At 36.0% G+C, this 14,648-nt stretch overlaps 1 protein-coding gene across 1 annotated transcript in view; it reads left to right on the top strand.

The window, feature by feature from the left end:
• Positions 1-14,648, top strand: part of LOC124358588 (fat-like cadherin-related tumor suppressor homolog) — a 116,370-nt gene that overhangs the window by 41,192 nt on the left and 60,530 nt on the right. Inside the window, exons 14-20 of the mRNA XM_046810892.1 lie at positions 6,850-7,091; positions 7,535-7,779; positions 10,575-10,761; positions 11,627-11,855; positions 12,737-12,989; positions 13,110-13,330; positions 14,042-14,235. Of these exons, the coding sequence (XP_046666848.1) occupies positions 6,850-7,091; positions 7,535-7,779; positions 10,575-10,761; positions 11,627-11,855; positions 12,737-12,989; positions 13,110-13,330; positions 14,042-14,235 (1,571 nt within the window). The remainder of the gene's footprint in view (positions 1-6,849; positions 7,092-7,534; positions 7,780-10,574; positions 10,762-11,626; positions 11,856-12,736; positions 12,990-13,109; positions 13,331-14,041; positions 14,236-14,648) is intronic.

The following is a 14,648-nucleotide window of genomic DNA, read 5'->3' as shown; positions in this document are numbered from 1 at the left end:
TACCCATTTTACCAGTCAAGTTCGTCTAAAACTTGTTTGTGAACACAAATGGATTCCTGTACAGAGAAATCTGGAGTTACGCTGGAAATAACTAAGTTGTATTGAATGGAGTCGGCTCACAGTCGGTTTTACTGCCTCAGTGGTCTATATTATATGTTTAGACAGTTCAAAGTGTTACCCATTTTACCAGTCAAGTTCGTCTAAAACTTGTTTGTGAACACAAATGGATTCCTGTACAGAGAAATCTTGAGTTACGCTGGAAATAACTAAGTTGTATTGAATGGAGTCGGCTCACAGTCGGTTTTACTGCCTCAGTGGTCTATATTATATGTTTAGACAGTTCAAAGTGTTACCCATTTTACCAGTCAAGTTCGTCTAAAACTTGTTTGTGAACACAAATGGATTCCTGTACAGAGAAATCTGGAGTTACGCTGGAAATAACTAAGTTGTATTGAATGGAGTCGGCTCACAGTCGGTTTTACTGTCTCAGTGGTCTATATTATATGTTTAGACAGTTCAAAGTGTTACCCATTTTACCAGTCAAGTTCGTCTAAAACTTGTTTGTGAACACAAATGTATTCCTGTACAGAGAAATCTTGAGTTACGCTGGAAATAACTAAGTTGTATTGAATGGAGTCGGCTCACAGTCGGTTTTACTGCCTCAGTGGTCTATATTATATGTTTAGACAGTTCAAAGTGTTACCCATTTTACCAGTCAAGTTCGTCTAAAACTTGTTTGTGAACACAAATGTATTCCTGTACAGAGAAATCTGGAGTTACGCTGGAAATAACTAAGTTGTATTGAATGGAGTCGGCTCACAGTCGGTTTTACTGTCTCAGTGGTCTATATTATATGTTTAGACAGTTCAAAGTGTTACCCATTTTACCAGTCAAGTTCGTCTAAAACTTGTTTGTGAACACAAATGTATTCCCGTACAGAGAAATCTGGAGTTACGCTGGAAATAACTAAGCTGTATTGAATGGAGTCGGCTTACAGTCGGTTTTACTGCCTCAGTGGTCTAGTGACTACCATAAACCGCACAGTGCAGTGTAGCTGGCTGTAAACCGTTATGTGTCTGTGTGTGTTTACATATGTGTTCTCTCCAATCATGTTAGTGCGAGAGCTGCACTAAACAGTGACTACCATAAACCGCACAGTGCAGTGTAGCTGGCTGTAAACCGTTATGTGTCTGTGTGTGTTTACATATGTGTTCTCTCCAATCATGTTAGTGCGAGAGCTGCACTAAACAGTGACTACCATAAACCGCACAGTGCAGTGTAGCTGGCTGTAAACCGTTATGTGTCTGTGTGTGTTTACATATGTGTTCTCTCCAATCATGTTAGTGCGAGAGGTGCACTAAACAGTGACTACCATAAACCGCACAGTGCAGTGTAGCTGGCTGTAAACCGTTATGTGTCTGTGTGTGTTTACATATGTGTTCTCTCCAATCATGTTAGTGCGAGAGCTGCACTAAACAGTGACTACCATAAACCGCACAGTGCAGTGTAGCTGGCTGTAAACCGTTATGTGTCTGTGTGTGTTTACATATGTGTTCTCTCCAATCATGTTAGTGCGAGAGCTGCACTAAACAGTCCTTGACACAATAGGGGAAGATGTTCGTATAACCCAATAACAATACAAGAGTGACTCGAGGGTTGAACATCTCTCGCATGCTGCATCATTTATGTGCCGTCAGGAGTGGCTAACTTAGGGTATAAAACGAAATTGGTTATTCCAGTAATGGTTCAGCCCTTTCTTGCCATTTAGGACAGTAAAGGCGTCCATAAAAATTTTATTATGTGATTCGTACGGTAATCTATATGCTTCATAAAAGCTGTTTAGTGTCATACAAGCCACTTTGGTGGTAATAAACCCTTGAAAATAACTGCACCTCATATTCTACTACTTCGTCGTATTAAGCGGTTTGAAATTTCAATTATGTTCATGTCGGTTAATAACTTCACAATATGTTCCACTTCTTCTTACAACATTGTTTTTGTATTGACAAACTAGCTGTTTCCCGCGGCTTCGCACGCGTCTCTTAAGCTTTGCCCGTATATTTCTTTGCCTTCAAATAGTGTTTGGCTATTTAATATACGTAACTGTGTCGTAATTGCAGTTTATAATGTGCAGGCGCTTTGATAACTTTTATATCTTGCAGTACAGCCTGGTGGTGAGTTACATCAATGGGCATTGCATATAAACCTTCTACATAGAAAAATACAAATAAATACAAATTTTCATAGTGATCGGTCCAATAGTTTCTGAGTCTATAAAGGACAAACACACAAACATTCATTTTTATATATTATTATTATTGATCATTGGTGCAATCTGAATTTAAAATTAGGCAATGACGTCTTCTATGCAACCTGCATTACACTACTGATCAAGCAAGCACTTTACAATAAAAATTTTCTAAATTTTAAATGTAAACAAATGTGTCTGCCTCTTTGATTAACTTCAGCTGAAAGTATTAACAGCTGTTAAGTATCAGTTCGCTTTGTATTATGTGTCGTAGTGCAGTCTGTCGGATCCAATATAAAACACTCTAACATCAACAACGATTTATAGTTAAAAAATTAATTAAATAAACTATTTAAATTGGACCAAATTTACTCTAGTATGTATGCCTATGTTACTTCCAGGAACGTGTAAAATCACTGTACAAATTTTCACGATGTTTCGTGCATTTGTTCCAGAGTTATAACGGAACATACAAACAAACATTCGCATTTATATATATATAGATTACATAATTTATACTTCTGATGCAGGAGAAGTTAAGTTCTTTATTCTCAATTCTTTACACTCAAAACGTACTCATTAATTTTTTCGGATGATTTAAATATAGGTGTAGATACTAATTTGTTGTAAAAACTATTACTACAGTTATTTTGTTTACTAGACTACAAACTATTGTTATAAAGAACCCATTTCTTATAAAATACTAAGTTAACCATTTTGATTACATAATAGAGCAATTGTGTTATATATTTTTTGATTATCAGTATGGTTAAGATGGGCTTCAGGTTTGAAAAGGAGTTCTTAGTTTGAAAAGCTAGTCATTATGCTATTTAGAATTACGTAAGAGCATAAGAACATTCTATTTTTACAATATGACGAACTACTCCGAGTTTTATATTTTTCCTTAATTCATTCAAGATTGATATACGGAATTGAGGTCTGGGGAGCAGCTGGCAATGTCTCAGTGCAACCAATAGAAGTCATTCAAAAACATTTTGTAAGAATAATCACACGTAAGCCTCATAGAGAATCCTCCATACCTTTATTCCGAGTAACTAACATCCTCCCTCTCAAGCACCTTTTTATATTTAAAGTTTTGAAAATATTCTACATCCGAAGTGGAAATGATGGAAATAAACAATTTCAACTCTACACTCATGCTTCTACCAACTCTGTTTACATAAGACCAAACTATGTTCGGAAAAATTTTTATTTATATACAGGGTGATTCATGAAGTTCTCCCCCCACTTCTACAGCACATTTTACTAGTAAAAAATAATGAAAAAAATGTTATATATAAACATAGGTCCGAAAACGCTTCGTTAGCGAGTTACAGCTTAGCGAAAGATTTCGCCTGAATTCCTGGGTAAAGAGTAAAATAAAGCCATACTGAACTTTTGGAAGGTTAATTAAGTAAGAAATATCGTGGATTCTTATGTATTTTTACTTGATAAAAGCTAATAAAATAGGTTTCAGAACTGTACCTGTAGTAGTTTTTTGAGGGATTCAGGGTTAAATGCAAAAAATTGGGGCACGAAAAACAATGTTTTTTTAAGTTTGATGTACAATAACTTTGTTAAATTGGTAATAAATACATAAAATCAACAAACATTAATTGTAGAGAATTTAATTCTGAGAAAATTGATACAACCAAAGTCTAAAATAAAAACAGAAATAAGTACCAAAAAATCGATTTTATTCAGTATAATACATTACTAGCTGTAAAGAAATACCGTACGGTATTTAGTTAAAATAAAACAAAAACAAAATGTTTGTTCCTTAATGATGAGATAAATTGAGAAAACAAAGATTAACTGTTAAATAAATTTGTTTGTAAATAAAAATATCATGTTTTATTACGTTGTATTTTTTTTTTTTTATAAAAATTTACATCAAATGTTCGAAAATAAATGAAGCAAACATTTTCCCATTATTGTTTACTAATCATCGAAATGCAGTTTTTGTTTTATTAATTTCTAAGTTGGTAACGCACGAATAACAGCTTATCAACAATGGTATTCTGTACTGTTACGTTAGAAACTGTGTATTAGTGGTGTTTTGCAAGCTACAGCAGGAGATCGGGTTCTGTGAATCTTGTTATTAAATGCAATTTTTCTGTGAGTTATAATTCGATTGTTTATTTCAGCGAAAAAATGCCTTACTTATTTACATCAGAGGAATATGCTTGATATGGTTTTTTATTTTGGGTTACTGTAATGGTAATGCTAGAGCTGCTGTAGAAGAATATGAACTACGTTACCCTAATAGGAGGATTTCAGGTACCAAAAACAATTTCAGGAACTTTTCGTACTCTTCGGGAAACAGGATCACTACCAAGGACTAGAACCAATTATGAACGAGCTGTCCAACTTGTTGATGATATTGTTATTAATGCTGTTCATCGCAGTCCAGGTGTAAGTACACGACGTATTTCTAGGCAGATAGGAGTTTCGCAGTCAACGGTGTGGAGGTCACTTAATCGAAAACAAATTTTATCCGTTTCATAAACAAAAGGGTTCAACATCTACAGCTAGGGGATGGTCTCCGCTTCGCTTGGAGTTTTGCAACTTTTTGAATATTAATAATCAACTCTACAAGCGTATTTTTGTTTACGGATGAGGCACAATTCACTCGGGATGGTGTCAATAAACTTGCACAATGAACACTCATGGGCAGAAGAAAATCCACATGAGGTAGTGGAAACAGAACTTTCAACACCGATTTAGCGTCAATGTCTGGTGTGGCCTTTTGCACAATTGGCTGATTGGACCTTTCATATTACCTGGACGCCTAAATGCTGAGTTTCTATCTGCATTTCCTTCAAGAAGAGTTGCCGCAGCTGTTAGAGAATGTTCCTTTACATCTCAGACAAAATTTGTACTTCCAGCATGACGGAGCACCTCCCCACTTTTCACGTGCCGTTTCTGCTTACTTAAATCATCAATTTCCTGGACACTGGATTGGTCGTGGAGGGCCTCACCCTTGGCCACCAAGATCACCAGATCTATCTCCATTGGATTATTGCATCTGGGGATGGATGAAAGACATTGTATACAAGACAAAAGTGAATTCTCGTGATGAATTAATTGCCCGTATTATGGATTCGGCTGTGCAGATACAGGGAAGTCCTGAAAAATTAAGAAACTTAACAAAAGCAATACACAAACGCGCTGCAAAATGTATTGATAATGATGGCCTCATTTTCGAAAATCTATTATAAAAAGGTGCGTACGATTGGCCCAACCTGATTAATTTTGCTTAAAAACTAGTAATGTATTATACTGAATAAAATCGATTTTTTTGGGTACTTATTTTTGTTTTATTTATAGACTTTGATTATATCAATTTTTTTTAGAATTAAATTTCTCTACAATTAATGTTTTTTGATTTTATGTATTTATTACCAATTTAACAAAGTTATTGTACATCAAACTTAAAAAAAAACATTGTTTCGTGCCCCAATTTTTTGCATTTAACCTGAATCCCTCAAAAACTACTACAGGTACAGTTCTGAAACCTATTTTTTATTAGCTTTATCAGGTAAAAATACATAAGAATCCACGATATTTCTTACTTAATTAACCTTTCCAAAAGTTCAGTATGGCTTTATTTTACTCTTTACCCAGGAATTCAGGCGAAATCTTTCGCTAGCTGTAACTCGCTAACGAAGCGTTTTCGGACCTATGTTTATATAACATTTTTTCATTATTTTTACTAGTACAATGTGCTGTAGAAGTGGGGGGGAGAACTTCATGAATCACCCTGTATAGGCCCAAAGGTTTTTAACATGTTACCCCACAGTATTAAAAACTCCATAAACTTAAATTTTTTCAAAAGAGAAGTTAAAAGATGGCTTCTAGAAAAAGAAGACACAAAGGTTTTTTTTAGATTCTGCACTGAAGTTTTAATGTTGAAACCTGAATGCAATTATTCTTTTGTTTTATATTTTACTACTGTATGTTAAACTCTTACTATACACAAAAATATATTAATTGTATAGTAGAATACGTAATTTCTTGGGTTTATAATAATGTTTTGTTGTTAAGTGTATTTAGTATTATTGTTTATTTGTATGTTACTTTTATTTCGTTGCAAACACTGCGGTGGACCGCTAGGATTTAAGTTTATTTAGACTGTAAGAGACGTTTCTTTTGTCAATTTCGTTTTGTGCTAGCCATCTCTACTGGATTCAATGGCTAGAAATTCCGAGCCAAATTTGTATTGTGTACATAAAACTATGTGAATAATCGAAGGAATAAATTCATATTCTATTCTATTTTGAAACTATTATATTATGAACTGTAAAAATATTATCTGTTTGTAAATGATAGAATTAAACATGGACTTATACCGTGATCCTGTTTGTGAATCATATACACATATGACAAACTAGTATACATGGTTTTCCCCAGAAATCTTAAGTTTTCATGTCTTTCACTTTTTATTGTGGTTCAAAGTTTTCATGTTTTTTTCTATTTTTTGACGGGGACCCAGTGTTTTCATGTCTTTCACTTTTTATTGCGATCCAAAGTCCTTTAGGCTGCATTCTAAAGTCCCCCTACCTTCCTCCAGACTGACCGTGAATAACGAAATGTTACAGCTGTACGTAAGTGTAATTGACATCAACGAGCACAGGCCAGTATTCTCACAGAGCCTGTACTCTGTGAACGTGTCTGAGAGTGTGCCAGTGGAGAGTACGCTACTGACACTGCACGCCACTGATACCGACCAGGATAGCAAGGTGGCGTTCAGTCTTCACTCGGCCCGCAGTGCACACAGTCTCGCACTTTTCAAGGTCGACTATCAGACTGGAGCTGTGGTCTTGGCCCGACCCCTTGACAGGTACGTTTTGTGTCAAATCAAAAGCCACAGTTTGAGTATTTCTCCAGTCTATTAATACTGTTTAATGTTTTGGCATTGCTCTAAATATTCTAATTTGGGGTTCCTAGGATTAAAAAAGGTATCGTGGATTAGAGAGGGAAGATTAAGAAGCAAGACGTTCCCTAAATATGGAAGTAGCCTTTTATTCTATGTATCCAGTCAATGTTTGTTCCAACTACATGTCTCTACTGTTCTCTCACATTAATTTTATTGTTGCTTTTACTGTTCAAAAAATGTGTTAGAATATTCTTGTCCATGGTTGGACAGAGGTAATACAAATCATCTCTAGCTTTGTAAGATTATAAAACTAGTAGAGAACTGAATACCTATACATGATTATTGATTAAAAAATAAATCAGACAAATGATTGTACTATAACACGCTTTATTTAAATGTTCTGACAGGGAAAGCATGTCAGAACACGTGCTGACTGTGTTGGTAAGAGACCAGGGAACACCAGCCAAGCGGAACTATGCGCGTGTGCAGATCTGTGTGGCGGACGCCAATGATCACTCCCCGGAGTGGACAGGAGGTGTCGTGCAGGGACGCGTGCTGGAGAGTGCTACAGTCGGCACATCTGTCGTCACTGTCCTTGCCAGCGACAAGGATCACGGAGACAATGCCAAGCTCTCTTATTCCATCATTTCAGGTACTTGTATATAATAACAGGCTGGCTATACGTTTTGTGTTGTATATTGTATATACTGCTAGCAGTTACCCACGGTTTCGCATGCAGTTTCGTAGTTTAGCACCTGTATGAGCACTTCCAACGCCAATGTTGTTTGCTTTCTTCCCACGATCAAGAAAACGTGTTAAAATATATATTTATGGTCATTTTAATTACTTCAGTATTTGTAATTTTGTTCCAAAGCTGATTTTGCCTCTTTCCCGAACAAGAAAATATATATACATACGCATCTGTAAGAAGCCTATGTCAAGGGCAGTTTAAATAGGTTTCATAACGGTTTTTAATTGAATAGTAAAGGTTAGACAACATTTTCTCTTATATAAGCACGGCTAGCAGTTACCCGTTACTTTGCATGCAATTGAATAGGCGTTATAAACACTGATGGTTGGAGTGAACTACATTTCCGACACCTTGTTTTCAAAATCGTCAAAAAGTTTATAATTGTGGCCATTGTAATTTACTTCTTTTTTGGTATGTTTTGTTCCATTGTTTGTATCCCGATCAAGAAAATATATAACACAGATAAGAAAAGCCTACTTCTGTCAAATGAAATCTAAGACGAGTTTTATTCATTTCAGTCTTTAAATTTATAGTAAAACTTTTAAACCTTTAAATATTTTAGAACTGGAATTGGTAAATTATTTCAAAACCACAGTCCAAGAGAATTTTCATCTAGCATAGTTCTTTCCGACTGTTTCAAAGGGAGTATTCGCAGTTAAATTCTGACCTTATGTTTTAGGGTCTATTCTAAAGCCGCGTTTACACTGGAAACAAAACATGTTTATAAACAGTGTTTCGGAACAATGTTCCTCAAATCGAAGAATAACTACTTGGAACAATTTTTATAAACAATGTTTCGGAACAGAAATTCGGTGTTTCTCCACATTTTTCTTGTTTTCCGTAGAAAGCGGTAAGATCAAAGGGTGTTTATAAACATTGTGAAATTTTTCGGAAACACAAGACGTTTAGATATAGGAACATTGTTGAGAAACATAAATCATCAGGTCTACCAATAATTTTTTATGCGTTCTGTTGGTAGAACAAGTTGTCAGTATGTTTTGTTTCAATGGAATGAAAACAATGGTTTCATACAAAGTCAAGAATTCCAAAAATGTGTTGCTTCTATCGACTTGTCATGAAAAGCCATCAATTGAGAAGTACTCAAAATAACCTCTAATCATTGAGACATACAACGCAACCAAAGGTGCAGTTGATACTTTGGATCAAATTTGCCATCAAATGACGTGCAGCCGAAAGACGAGGCCATCAGGTGTATTTTTTGGCATGATAAATATCACGCTAGTAAATTCCTATGTTATTTACACTAGTAACATGGTGAAAATGGGCCCGAAACCACTTTCAAGGAGAAACTTTGCAATGCAAATCCAATATGACCTCATCACACCATGGCTTCAGCACCGTATGAACTACCCAAACTTGCCAAGAAAACTCCGCCAATCAATTGCTGAAATAATTAAGGCACCTCTTCAAAAAAACAAAGTCAATGTCCCTCAACATCCCCGTCGAAAAATTTGTGGAATATGTCCATCAGCTAAACGGAGGATGACGTCAATCTTTTGCTGCCGATGTGCCAAGCCAATCTGTACCGAGCATCGCGGAAGATGCTGTGTCCATTTAATAGATGAAATTTAACCATAGACATAGTTTTAAAAAGGTTTACTAAGCTGTATTATAAGTGTTTATACGCTATTAAATGGCATTTTTGTAAAATAAAATGTATTTGTACATTTTTTGAATCCTGTCGTAATTTTTACGATTCCTTAGCTTTAACGTAACTTTTGGAACACGTTAGCTCTCTAGAGTTAAGGTCTTTGAATAGGTCACTTCCACTATAAACACCTCATGACGCAAGTGCCTTACCCAGAACCTCCTGGGTTCTCTGTCACATAACAAAACACAGGTAGCGGCAGCTAGAAGAAGAACATCCTCCTCGTCAGACGAAATCTTCAAGAGTGCTGTCCTAAAATGTTTAGGAACATTGTGTGCAAAATATTTCATGATAGTAGCAAATATAAACAAAGTTCCAGGAACATTGTTTCTGGAACAAAAGTTCCAGAAACAATGTTTATAAACGTGTTTTGTTTCCAGTGTAAACGCGGCTTAAGATACATTAGTACTTCGATGAAATCTAAAATATCGTTAAAATTAAAAATTTACCACTATAAACGTAAACAATTGAAAATAATAAACATGTTTATACAGAACAGCTGATTACATTTGACAGGCTCATTCAATTAATATTGCAGAAATTACCAAGATGTAATATTTCGTTACTTTAAAGACCAGAGGGGCGTAGCCCGAAAGGATTTACGAAATAAGAATAGGTATATAGGGTCCTAGGGACCCTAGGAATTTCCATGTAAAATTTCAGTAGAACAGGTTGAAAATTTTTAGCGTGAAAGCGTAACAAACTTACTTTTGTATTTATAATATTATTAAGATTTAACGTATCCATAAATTGAAATGTTAAATTAAACAGAACACATATATTCTATTAAGAATGCCTTCAAAAATTGTTTATGGTTGTTAATGTTTCTTCAAAATCCTAAAAAATATAGAAAGTGCCTGCCTAGTAGCCCAACACATAATACTAATCGTAATCTACTAAGTACCTTGAGTCAAATTTGTATTATCATTAAAATTTAACATTTAATTAACTTATCCTTATTTTAAATACATACTATTCCAATTCTTGTTTGCTATCGTTGAGTACATTGCCAAATATGTGTTGGCAGGCAATGTAGGCAATGCCTTCTCTCTGGATCCAGTCCTGGGTACAGTTCGCTTGGCTCGCTCCTTGGATCTAACATCGACAGCTGAGTATATGCTGGTGGTGCGGGCTGTAGACGGTGGAGACCCTCCCCTCACTGCCTCCCTACCTGTCCACATCATGGTAGTCATGGCGGACAATGCCCCCCCTAGGTAAGTCTTTCTTAAGGGATCTGTATTGTATCTTTGTAGGAGGTTTTATAAAAAGTGTAGCATGTAATAAAGAACTACGTTCTACATATTATAACATTAAGTATAGACTAATATTAACACCGGGGCTATTTATCCTGATATTTATCCTTGGTGTCACTTAAATGTATCCTCTTCATCTTAAATGCTTCATAATTTCTAACAAAAAATTAAGGCATTGACAATTCCTCTAATCATTTTAAAGGTCTATATAAGTATAACAAATTTTCATGTCAACAGCTCGATAGATATATGATACATACGAAATTTAAAAAATATATACATATTTGCACATCAACAGTGTTTATGAGTTATTTTTTAGGATCAAAGAATTTTCATCTATAAACAAGGTTCTACTAGACATTTTTATTTGAGTGTATAATAAGGCATACAAAACAGGCCATCCCACTACAACCATCGGTTGATGTGGGTGGTTCATGGCAATACGAGCACAGTTCTTCTGGAATCTAGGATGGGACAACACATAATTATCTATGAAAGAGTGTTTGGAAAAGTCCTGATCCTCAAACAGGCCATACCATTACAACCATCGGTTGATGTGGCTGGTTCATGGCAATACGAGCACAGTTCTTCTGGAATCTAGGATGGGACAACGCATAATTATCTATGAAAGAGTGTTTGGAAAAGTCCTGATCCTCAAACAGGCCATACCATTACAACCATCAGTTGATGTGGCTGGTTCATGGCAATACGAGCACAGTTCTTCTGGAATCTAGGATGGGACAACGCATATTTATCTATGAAAGAGTGTTTGGAAAAGTCCATATCCTCAAATTTGATAGTAATATGTTGTTGACATTCGGTGCAGGTTCCTTCAGCGAGAGGTGGCTGCAGAGCTGTACGAAGGAGAGCCGACCGGGACGGTGGTAAAGCACCTGGAGGCTCGCAGCACCTCGTCTCTGCTGTTTGAGATCATCCGAGGCGACCTAGACAACCGCTTCAGCATCAACCCCAGCACTGGCATAGTTACCACCAACTGGCCTCTGGACTACGAGACAGTCCGCATCTATAACCTTAGTGTCACAGCTACCAACATGGTAAGCATCCTCTTCCTTTTCAATAGATATTTATGAACAAAATTACTGTCTTTATTTACAACATTTAATCCCAAACCAGTAATTGAAATTAGACATATCCGGTTATAAAGGATCATAAGATACAAAAATACTATATTTACAGAATAAAGTTACAAAGCACATTAGTAAGAATCCTTTAACCAATTGTGGATTGTTTAGTTTCGCCATTCGAGTCCAGCAGTCACGAATTAAGTTATGTGCTAGCACCAAAACATTGATGCCACATCGCTGGAAAACTTGTACGTTGCAGTATATCTTTGTGTATAAGTTACGCATTTTTGTCCATATAGTTAAAACAGATAATTATATTTCATGAACTATTGTAATATTTCATTTTTCATTACCTAACACTCTTTAATAAATATTGATCGAATTCGATAATAAATTTTCCATTTTTAACAGTATGTAAAAATACGCGCAACTGATACCGAAAAGTGCAACAGTAGTTACCGTTGCAAAAATTGCTGATGAAAACTAGTAATGGTGCTCACACAGTCTACAAGACATTGTTAGAACTAATAGAAGGTAAAATTAAAAGCAGATGGCTTTTCCGACTTGAGCTTGTCATCGTGCACTGCTATATTAGTTACTGCATTAAGAGATATTTCCTCAGTCATCCGCAATGGTTTAATGTGTTTTTTAGTTTCAATCAAGTGGCCAATATTCTATCCTAAGCCTCCGACCTAAATAATTATTTATTTGGCTTTACAGGAGAGGAATGGATCAATTGAAACGTGTAGACACTAAACTGATCATCAAGAACTTATCATAAGACAATAAAGAAATTATAAATAAAATTTATTCCAAAACATTTTTTTATTAAATTCATAATTTTTCTTCAGGCGGGAGCAAAAGCTGTGTGCCAGGTGATAGTCCACGTCCTGGACCGCAATGACAATCCTCCTCACTTCTTGGAGACAAACTACTTCGGCTCGGTCGCAGAAGATGCTATGATAGGTTCCCTCGTGCTGACTAACAGCAGTGCTCCTCTTGTCATATCTGCCCAGGACTCGGACTCGCAAGTGAATGCTTTGTTGCAATACGACATTGTGGAACCGGCAGCGCGGCGGATGTTCCATATCGATTCTACTACAGGTGCGTGTAAACAATGCATAACTATTTTTTTCTAATATTTTTGATATATGATTGGCTGACTTTATTTTCTTATCTGTTAAGAGAATTTCAAGATCGTGTTCTATTCTATTGTGTTTCTAGGGGCTATACGCACTGTGATGAGCCTAGACTACGAGACGATGCCCGTGATCAAGTTCGGTGTGCGAGTGACGGACCTGGGTCAGCCACGGATGTCCAGCGAGACCACTGCACGAGTCAAGATATCTGTTCTTGACGTTAATGATTGTCCACCTGTCTTTACTCACTCGGAGTATAATGCCTCTGTGCTACTGCCCACTTACAAAAACGTAGTAATTGCTCAGGTAGGGGTTAATATACTCTCATATCACTTAGTCAGGATTAACCTAGAGGGGGTCCTTTTTCTCCTTGGAGTCTGAAAAACCATCTAGTACTACTGGAAAGAATTACACGGTTTTTATCACTGAAAGGTGACAAATGTCTGGTAAAATTATGTAGAGATATGCAATTTCTGGTTGAGATAACTGGAAGGTACTGCCGGTCATCTAGACACTAAATAATATTAGTATTCATGAAATGTAAAGAACATTCATAGGAATGCCGTAGCTTTTTGATGTTCCTTTATATAATTACCACAAAAAATGTAGAACGTGAGAATTGTTTTATTATATAATTGAATCTGTACATTAAATTAAGGCTTCTACTGTCACAATTATTTTATTGTTGGAATCTAAAAGAATTCAAAAATTAATTATTAACAGGAGTTTGTTTTGAACTTTTTCGTTGCCCCTCTTTTTTAGTTCTCTTCAGATGTGCGTGGACTCCAGGTTAAGTTGTCGAATCTGTAACTGAGTTAGATATCAGACGCTGCACTAAACGGAAGGTAGAATGGAGTTCAATATTCGTATTAGATTAACCCTCCTCACCATAGCTATATTATGTGTACACCTGTTAGTTTTCAAATGTTGTAATAACTTTACGAGCAATTACGCACTGTGTTCTCGCTGGTTTCTTCATTCTCTTGTAATCCAATACGCGTTTCTATAATATTTCAGGTGAACGCGACTGACGGAGACTCCCGAGGTTTGACGACTCTGAGATACTCGATTGTCAGTGGTAATGAAGATGGAATCTATAGGATAGTGGAGAATAAGGGAGCAATCATCGTGCGCGACACGACACGTGGAGCTCGGTCAGCTCCTCACAGGATCCGAGTGGCTGTCACCGATGGCAAATATACGTCACACGCGTAAGTCTTACTTCATAACAGAGAATCTTGCTTTACTCGCTTCGTGTTTGCTTCCTCCATTATACAAAAATATATGATGGAATGGATGAAAATGTAATTACCTTATTGTAGAGATCATATTGTACTGTGGATAGTTTAACACTGATTAGATTTGTTACATCTGTTTGATTTGTAAATATTTAACTTTTCATATTTAACCCTTTGAGTGCCAGGGATCTCGCTTGGAGACGATTTTAAAAACACGCTTGAGTGCCGGAGTCTCGGAACGAGACGATTTCTATTTCATTTTTAGTACCTCTATAACTTATCCCATACTGAATAATGTCATACAAAATGCCAATACATTAACTAAACTAACCTTTTCAACTATTATTTCGACTTTTTAACCCTGTTATGTGACGTAAACAACTTAT

This window comes from Homalodisca vitripennis, chromosome 3 (assembly GCF_021130785.1).
Source record: "Homalodisca vitripennis isolate AUS2020 chromosome 3, UT_GWSS_2.1, whole genome shotgun sequence".
Classification (NCBI taxonomy): domain Eukaryota; kingdom Metazoa; phylum Arthropoda; class Insecta; order Hemiptera; family Cicadellidae; genus Homalodisca; species Homalodisca vitripennis.
Note: the sequence above shows the minus strand (reverse complement) of the source record. Positions and strands in the feature narration are given on the sequence as shown.